This window comes from Vigna radiata, chromosome 1 (assembly GCF_000741045.1).
Source record: "Vigna radiata var. radiata cultivar VC1973A chromosome 1, Vradiata_ver6, whole genome shotgun sequence".
Classification (NCBI taxonomy): Eukaryota; Viridiplantae; Streptophyta; class Magnoliopsida; order Fabales; family Fabaceae; genus Vigna; species Vigna radiata.
This window is the reverse complement of record NC_028351.1, coordinates 19,323,639-19,333,414: the sequence shown is the minus strand read 5'-3', so window position 1 is coordinate 19,333,414 and position 9,776 is coordinate 19,323,639. Positions and strand designations below refer to the sequence as shown.

General features: G+C 37.7%; 1 protein-coding gene across 9 annotated transcripts in view; it reads right to left on the bottom strand.

The window, feature by feature from the left end:
- Positions 1-7,335, bottom strand: part of LOC106772344 (uncharacterized oxidoreductase At4g09670) — a 9,367-nt gene extending 2,032 nt beyond the window's left edge. The window contains exons 1-5 of one of the 9 annotated variants that reach the window (XR_001376577.2): positions 6,729-7,335; positions 5,439-6,074; positions 4,666-4,939; positions 4,323-4,415; positions 1,257-3,986 (exon numbers count right to left, since the gene is read on the bottom strand). Coding sequence is in view for 2 of the 9 variants with exons in the window: in XM_014658728.2 (XP_014514214.1) it covers positions 5,454-6,074; positions 6,729-7,193 (1,086 nt within the window). In the remaining 7 variants the exon portion in view is untranslated. The other 8 variants (XR_001376578.2, XR_001376576.2, XR_002669553.1 and 5 more) reach the window with 8 other exon arrangements.
- Positions 7,336-9,776: the final 2,441 nt, after the last annotated feature.

The following is a 9,776-nucleotide window of genomic DNA, read 5'->3' as shown; positions in this document are numbered from 1 at the left end:
ATATGATTCTTCATATGCTTTGATTATCAATTGTTGGGTTCTCATCTACGCTTAATGTTTTTATCGTTTAACTCATTCGATAACTGTTGTTTGTCTCTATTGATACGGGAACGTACAGTACTGTCATGAACTGGTGAGAAATTCCTCGATTAAGCAATACCAACCTAGGGATAGGGGGTAGGACGATCAATTGTTTTTGTTTCTGTTGTTAATGCATTATTAATTGCTAGGGGAGGCTAGGGATAGCAAGCCGGTAATTAGTAATAGGCTCTTTTCACCGAGGGATCGAGTTAAGGGTAAGCCAAGAAAGTTTGCATAACAATTAGATAATCAAGCACATTAAACAAGAGGAGTAGATAAGAGGGAGTGAATAAGATGAAATTGTAAACCCCCAACAACTTCATTCATCCATAGTCTTTTTCGTCAATTGAATCAAACACATTGCATATTTATTTTCTGTCTTTGCATCCACAACAATTAATTCTTTCTCTACAAGTCTTACGATTTTAATTCACACGAACGATCCTTTCGAGTCTCTTGGGAAGAACGATATCGGGCACTACTGATTATATTACTTGCACGATCTGGTACACTTGCCAGTGAGTCAACATCACCTCATTGGACGATTACTCTATCTCACTCACACACGGCCTGACATTGCTTTTGTCGTCCAACAACTTAGCCAGTTTGTTTCTACTCCTCGTCAACCTCATATGCAACAAGCCATGAGGATTATTAGATATTTAAAGAATGCTCCTGGTTCTGGTCTATTATACACTGCTGATAATTCCTTCTGCATTCATGCATACTCTGATTCTGATTGGACCACTTGTGCTACCACTAGAAGATTTGTCTCTGGTTTTTGTGTTTTTCTTGGAACTGCTCTTATTTCTTGGAAATCAAAGAAACAAACTACCATTTCTAAATCTTCTTCTAAAGTCGAATACAAGTCCTTAGCCTCTTTAACTTGTGAATTGTAATGGCTACAATATCTTTTAACAGATCTACATATATTGTGCCGAACTCCTTACTCTGTCTACTGTGACTATAATTTTGCCATTCACATTGCCAAGAATCCCACCTTTCATGAAAGAAGAAAGCACATAGATATAGACTGCCACGTTACCAGACAAAAACTTCAAGACGATCTTATCAAGCTTCTTCACGTATCTTCCAACAACCAACTTGCAGATGTTTTCACCAAGTCTCTTTACTCTTCTCCCTTTCATACTATTACTTCCAAGCTAAACCTGCATAATAGCCACGTTCAGCTTGAGGGAGGGTGATAGAGATCTTCTTCTGTTGTTACCGAACGGTTTCTCTCTTGTTACCGAACGGTGAACAACGATATCTTACCGAACAGCAGCAGAAAGCTGATGCATACCGAATAGTTGTTATAGGTATGGCTACCGAACGACTTCATCATACCGAACGGTGGATATCCAAAAACCGTTCGGTCTCAATGTTATAAAGACTTTTTGTTATTTCTACTTTCCCTTTCTACTTTTCACCTTTTATATATATTCCTTGCTGTACTCAAGACACTTTTTCAATAATATTCATTCATAGTTTTTTTGTTTTCTTTGGAGTTCTTGTTTTCTCTCTTCTCAAAACACTCACATACTTGTGATTTGTACTGGAAAGAATATTTTATTTATTTATTTATTTGTTCTTTTGTTTTGCAGGTTAGAGCTGCTGATCTAAGGAAAATATTGATAGAGTTTGGGCCGGTATCTAAAGCTGGTTATTTTTTTAAGTAGGGTTGAACTTGTTTTCTATAACTTGCATTTTTGTCTTTAAAAATTTTGGCATTTGTGGGACATTGATGTTATTGACCTATTCATTCTTCACCAGTTGTGAATTTGTTGCCTATCTTTTTTTTTTTCTTCTCATGGATTTTTTGTTGGGTTTCATCCCTGTATTGACAACAAATTGATTTTAGTTTGAACATTTAGGGTAAATTTGATTTCTCCCTTGAAATGGAAGGGGGGATGGGGGGATTTCAGAATTTTAAATTTTGAATAGAAAACTAACTCTGAAAACTTCTATCCTCACTTTTTTGGGTTAACAAATTGTTCTTTACCGTAATTCCCTACATCCTTTTTTCATCTATCTGTCCCTACATTTTGTCTTTATTTTTCTTCTGAATCTTATTTTATTTTCTTGTAACTTGTTCAACAGTGGGACAGAATGAATCAAATGTTTCAATTCCTAGATATTGTTGCTCTAAATTTGGAGGTCTTTCTGATATTTTCTTTGGATTGTGTTTACTTAAATCTGATAAATTTGAACTTTTTTTTGTCCTAAAGCTATCTATTGCGACACCTCAAGAGTTTTTTTAAAAGCCAGGGAATCGACATAAGTTCCCTTTATCTCCGACTCCAGTGAACTATTTTCCCTATTCTAGGTTGATATAGGGGGAATATGGACTAAAAAGTGAGTCTTGAAGATTACTAACGACACAATGGTGAATACTATATTGATGCATAAGATGAATAATAATTTAGTTTAGCAGTGGTTTTTGTTCAGCATGACCACAAGCGAAAATGTCTTATTTCTTAATTGCTATTTTATACTACTTTCTTGCAGGCATATATTAAAATTGCCCAGGCTATATCATTTCGTGCTGTAAGTTTATTTTTTATCCGTCACATTAAGACTTATGCCCATGTTCTTCTGTTTTTTCTCATCTTTGTGATCCTTCTTCTAAGGCTTTCCTGTTATTATATGTCAATTGCCACTTCAAAGATGACTATAGGTGAAGGAATTCAATGAAAACTGTGATTTACTTGTTGGCGATAAAGCTGTACACTTCCATTCTCGTTATGCTTTTTAAAACTGTTAAAACTGTATACAGCATAACCAGCAGTCAAGATTCCTATCAAATTTTATCAATGATGAAGACTGCATGCAATGTGACATCAATAAGGAGGCTTTTTTTTTTCTTTCATTGAGTATATTTTCAGTTCCTTTAGGACACACATCAGGGGAATGTGAAACTAAAAAAGAATCAAGGGAATGTAGTTAGACATTTACAATCCTGGCTTCTAAAGTTTTGCACTTCAAACCTTGTCTATCTTGAATTAAATGTCCTAAAGATAATACCTGAAAATATTACATATGATGATCTGATTTTGTGTTATATGTGGTTGATTTACAGGTTTGTGAGTTCAACAGATGTGGTTGCTCCCTATGCCTTATAATTCCAATACCAGTTGATAGGGAGTTAATTATTTTTCTATGAACTCAGTTTTGGGGAGAGTGAGGCATAGTACATGTTGCCTAAATGGTACCCTGCAATCTTGTATCTATCTACTTGTGTATGTTATATTTTGAAGTTCGATATTGCATTGGTTTATTAATTATGGATTCCTATATATGCATGCTGTTGTTGATGAGTTGGCATTAAGTCACTTCCAGTATGCATTTTTTCTTGTATCTTCACTATAGTGATGTTCTAGATAGAGTATGTGTGATTGCATTTGGTAGAGAACTAAAAAAAACATGAATGAGGACTAGAAAGTCTAAACAGGAAAGGACTTTCTAGTCCTTGTGAATTATGATTCCTTAATCTTGGAAGTCCTTTCTTCTTTTGCCTTACCGGGACTCTATCATGCTATTCTTAGGTCTCTATCAGTATATCACACAATAATATGAAATTGTTTTCACTATTTCAGATACAAACTTATTGAAAGAGAAATGAACTTGAAAACTGATTGATTTATATAAATAAAATTGAAAATAGAAAAAGAAAACATTGAGCATTTTCCCACCTTGGCTTTGCTTGTATCCTAAGGAAATCATTTTCATATTCAAAGTATGCTCTTGGGGATTGCTTAAGACCATATAAGGCCTCTTTAGAAAGCATACATACCATATTCCTCCATTATGAATTTCAAATCCTGAAAGAATCTCCATGTACTCTTCTTTTTCTAAAGCTCCATGAAGAAAGATATTCCTCACATTCCAATAGTGCAAGTCTTAACCTAAATGAGTTACCATAACAAAAACAACTTGAACTGTATTCATTTTTAATACTGTAGCAAATGTTTCTCTATAGTCAATTCCATAAGTTTGGGTGTATTCCTGTGCAACCGATTTGACTTTATATTTTTTCTATTGACTTATATTTCATTGTAAATATCCCATCTGCACCCCATCCTTCAATGACAACAATAACGTTTCGATATTTATTAAAAAGATTGTCAATGCAGACATATTAAGAAATATAGTATTTAGTACGATCTTTTTCTCTTTCTCAATGCAATGGTTAAATTCTCAATATCAATAACCTCCTCATAATTCTCTTCAATAATCCTCACCTTTGAGTGAAACATCTCTTATTGCTTCTGGGTCAAAGTGGTTGTTTCCTCATTATGTGTTGGTTCAATCCCATTGTGGTGATCTTGAAAAGCCTACAAAGAACAAATTTGGAAATGACATTATTAAATTTGCAAAGAAACCATGAATGTTGAACTAAAAAAGGTGTATAAAATAGATTAAAACAAAAATGTGTGATGGTGTGATGATATCAATTGCCATGATGGTTTTTATCCTGGACAAGGACCAGGAAATACTATAACAAATCCATCAGCTTTTTCAATCAGTTCATCAACTGGAAGAGATGAAACAAAATCATCCTTGCTAAGCAATGAAGATGGGTACCTGTTTGTTCCCATCCCAAGCCTTAGGCCAGTTTCCTTGGCAACGGCAAGCTGATCACCTAAAGAATAAGAAACCCACAAACAGTTTCTAAGCTACATGATTTCCTTTTCAGTAAACACGAACTACAAGAAAGAATGATCTCCCTCTAATCTTACACTCTACTTTAATTTACAACAAATGCACTAAATCATGCCATTCTACAGAACTTCAGCTTAATCCGCACAACACCAAAGTCGTGTAAACCATGCTGGACTTCATCTTAAAACACTGATAACTGCAAATAAAATAAATAAAACAAAAAATGGATTAGGCTAATTAAAGTCGTGTGTAGAACATGCAAGTTCCAGTAACATTGTAGTCGTGTTGACCTACCTACTAGAAAGCACGACTACTTCACAATGAAATTGTGCATACAAATACGACATCCGGATTTTTATTTTCTTTTTAAATTGTCCATTTTTGTAAATGGAAAACAAATTACATCAGTTTGGTGAATTTTCCCATTGTATAATATATCATAATCTACCATAATCGATTATTTTATATAACTCAATGTATGTTGTCCTTGGTGCAATGTAATACTACGCACACAATCATCACTCTTCCTTCCCAATCTGTAGTACATCTTTATTAACAAACATAACGTGAATAACAGCAAAACTGACTAAAGAGTCTACAGACCCTTTATGCCTCTTTTATGCACAGGTCAGCAATGAACTTTTCAAAATACATAAACAGAAATTGTTATTGTGATGCACAGCAGGAACACAGACCTCAGTTCATACACCTCACTCCTGAATCTGCACTGGCTCAAAACCCCTATCAATTGAAGTCTTCACAGCATCCACTACGAGTTGAGTTTTCCTACTAATTGTTGGCCACTTCTGCTCGGGTTTTGCTTTCTTGAATTTGATATCTGCCACTAAACGGGAAAGCTCATTTACCATAAGAGCCTCCTGAGGTATGTCAGTTTCTATTATACGCTTGCTTGGCTGTGGAACCCACTTTGTAACAGCTTCATCAACACCTGATTCTGTAGCTGCATAAAATGATGTTTCCTTTTCTTCATAAGGGAGAACGAAGTCATGAACATGTAGCGTTCCTTTTGTCCCTAGAGCAGTTATATCCGTTGACGTGTTGGACAAGAAGGAGCAATAGAAGGTTGCTGCTTTTCCATCTTCCCAGTACAAAGTAGCCCCACAAGCCAATATCACCCCAACTTGATTACGCTCAGGGTTGCGCGAGGCGATTACAGTTTTTGGTAGTTCATAGTTGGCTGCCCACAGTATTGCCCTAAGACAGTACCAACCTGCATCGCCAAGAGCACCAAGAGCATCAAGATCTGGCTTCACACGAATGTTATTCTCAAGAAAATTGGCACTAGCCCTAAATGTAAAATTGGAGTGAATCTGGGAAAGTAAAAGAAACGATGGTCAATGTAGAACATTAATGCATAATACAGCACTCCCCCTCCCCAATACTAACATGGCCAAGAGTCTAAGTCTCTAATGATTGTCTTTTAACCTGTCTTTTCATTTACAACTGCCATGTAAAGTCCAAATCAATATGCATTAGAGTGAAAATGTGGAAAGCAGTAGTAGATGGTCATTGCTCACATTATTTAGAGTGCCTTATTTCCCTTGATTATCTACGTGACTGAGATTAAATCAAAGTCATAAAATTTGGGAAGAAATTTATAGGAGAAAAAAAAAAAGACCCTTTGAAAATAGATGTTCAACAAGGTAAAACAAATAAAGAGAAGCAAATCAGATTTAGATGAAAAGGTAAAATAAAGAAGGTTTCAAATATGCAACCAAATCTTACCCTTAATAAAATAATAATAATAATAGTTTATTCACCCTAAATTATTTCATATTTTAAATAAAAGTATCATGTAATTGGAGCGGAATGAATGTTTAATTAGTGTTTAAATTGATAAAGTTCATCAACCCCAAAATATTTCATACTTTAAAATAAAACTTGTTGTGTTATTTGTGTTTAATAAGAAAAGCTGAAAAATGATGCCAACAAAAAGCAATATTGCATTTGAAACAAGTTCATACCGATCTGAGCTGACCAAAACGGTTTACGTCGGAGAGAAACTCCTTCATCTTCAAGGTGCGGGGATGGTGCATCCACATGGTACCGTCCATGAGCTGCACTCCATTGGATTCGCACGCCGCGATGATCTCGTCAAACTCAGCAACATTAAGAGCAACTGGCTTCTCAAGCAGCACGTGCTTCTTCTTGCTGGCGGCGAGCACGGCCCAGCGAACGTGCAGGCTGGTGGGAAGCGGCAGGTAGACGGCGTCGACCTCGGGATCGTCGAGGACGGCCTCATAGGAGCCGTACACCTTGGCGGCGGCGGGGAAGCCGTTGGCGGCGGCGAAGGCGCGGGCCTTGTCGATGGAGCGGCTTCCGACGGCGTGCAGGACGGCGTTGGGCGCGAGCGCGACGGCGCGGGAAACCCTGCGCCCAATTGCGGCGCAGCCGATGAAGCCGAAACGAATTTTGGGTGTTTGCGCCATTTGGAAAGTTGAAGTGTGAAGACGAAAGGGCTTTTCAAGAAATTACAGCATTACTATGAGACCTTGCAGTTCCAGATTTCATGCAATTCACCTATAGCAGGAGCAGTGATGGGTTGACTCTTATCCTCCTTTCCATAATCATCTACAACATTATAAATTATTATTTTATTATAAGATAATATTTTCTTATGATATAATGTTTTATTAAAAAAAAAGTAGTTGTATAATGGAACTAAGTTATAAATGATAATGTCAAATTACTCTTTTTAACCTCACATATCATAACCAATGATAAACGTGCTTGAAACTTGAGAAAAACATGTCTATTTTTAACCTAACATATCATAACCACACGTCGCTTGACCCCGACAAACCACACCAAACATTCTCAATTCTTACACATTTCTTAACTTATTTTTTCTTTATTTCCATCTTTCTTTCTTTTTTCTTCGGAAACGAAACACCTCCCACAAACTACGAAAACAGAACAATTACTTATGTTTATATGTTTATTTGTGGTTTATATTTGTATGTGTATTACCTATATTTATGTATGTGTATGGTATGTAACAGAGACCAAACAATTAATGTTTAGGACTGTTCGGTGTGTCCAAAGCACCAGTGTCAACAGCACTGATTTACCAGGTCAAAGGAATAGCACTGATTAACCAGGTCAAAGGAATTTTATTGATATTGGATCATAATTGGGTCATCGTTTAAAGTATTATTGTGCTAGTAGTCCAACAAAGGATAAAATAATCAAAAATATCTTATTACCGAATCTAAAGGTAAGTTTGTTTATATTTTATTAGGCCTGTGTCAGTTTAGGGTCCATGAGACAACTTATAAATACAAGGTCAGGGCCATCAGTCAGGTACGTTCCATTTACGTTCGACTCTCATTCAACTTATATTCCCAAATACTCAAATAATGATAATCATTCACTAAATATTCAATCAAGTGCCAAAGTTCTTCAATCATATGCCTAACTTAAGCGTTAGAGTGCCTTTTGCAGGTACCTCCCCCTTTGTCAAGAAGGTAACCGAGCAGTCAAAGTTGAAGGCAACCGAACGGTTAACACCAAAGGCAACCGAGCAGCCCAGACTAAAGGAGAGTGAGCGACCCAGAGTGAAAGAAAGGTGAGAGGTTTAGACGATCTAGGCGTTAGGAGGCAAGGAGGATACGTTAGAAAGGTTAGTCTCTCAGTCCTACAAATTCCTACCAAAACATTTTGGCGCCCACCGTGGGGCCAGGGGCCATCCTACTAAAACCGCAAAGAACCAAACAAGGACGCAGTCTCAGCATCATCATGTCAACCACAACCCAAAATATTGATCTCGATGGAAGAAATCATCAACGTCAGCAAGCTTCTACGAATTTACAACATATAAAAGCATCCCTTGTGACTGATGAACCACCTAGTAAAAGACTAACCAACAGTGTCAAAACACTTCGACGACTTTGTTCATCCATTCGGCCTCACAGGCATATTCAGCCTCACAAGTATTCAGTCATTCGGCCTCACAGGCATTTAGCCATTCGGCTTCACAGGTGCTCGGCCATTCAGCCTCACAAGTATTCGGCCATTCGGCCTCACAGGTGCTCGACCTTTCGACCTCACAGGTGCTCGGCCTTTCGACCTCAAGAGTATTTGGTCATTCGGCCTCACACGTGCTCGGTCATTCGGCCTCACACGTGCTCGGTCATTCGGCCTCACAAGTATTCAGCCCTTCGGCCTCAACCGCTCGGCCTTTCATGGCGCATGTACTAAGCTGGCATCCAGTACTCAAACCATTAGACCATTTGGCATGAAAGGCTTTATGCACTTCTCTATTGCTTCATTTGGGATCGATCGGTCTTACTTACTTGGCCATTTAGCCTTATAACCAATCAAATTAATATCAAAATTACTTGATTGGAGGACGGTAAAGCACCTACAAACTCATCCAGGGCACATCCTAATGTGAATTTCAGTTTTGGTCTCCAAACATTCAAACAGATGACCGAGCGCTCTTATTGGCTTGACCGTTCAACCTTATTGCATATGCTACTTTGAAATTAAGTATCTCTACTTTTGATTTTTGATGAAGGTTGAAAAACAGTTATTTTCATATGTCAATTTGGACCAAATTACGCCCTTTACTACTTGAAATGAGCATAGAATCAAGCAAAACTCAATAAATGAGTTTGTAGAGAGACAAAAGTTGTTTTTAGCGATTTTATGCTTGTTTTGCATTGTTTTGTAGCTAATTTGGAGAAAGTAAAAAATGGAGTTAAAGATACAGGTCGTTGACTCAAGAAAAGAGCAGAAAAATGAAGATTTGAAGAGTAGACGTACCGCCCGACGACACACTTAAACCACCGGGCGGTCTAGGACGAGGAGTAGGCATGGCGATTGACGCTGGGCGGTGCTGAGGGAAACCGCCGGGCGGTGGCGATTGTCGCCGGGCGGTTTGGAGGATTATGGCAAACCGTCGGGCGGCACACTTAAACCGTCGGGCGGTGGCTCGCTGGGCTTGGGCTGGTTTTCTGACGCGCTCCTCACCTATAAATACCCCTACTGCGAGTCTAGAGTCATTCTTT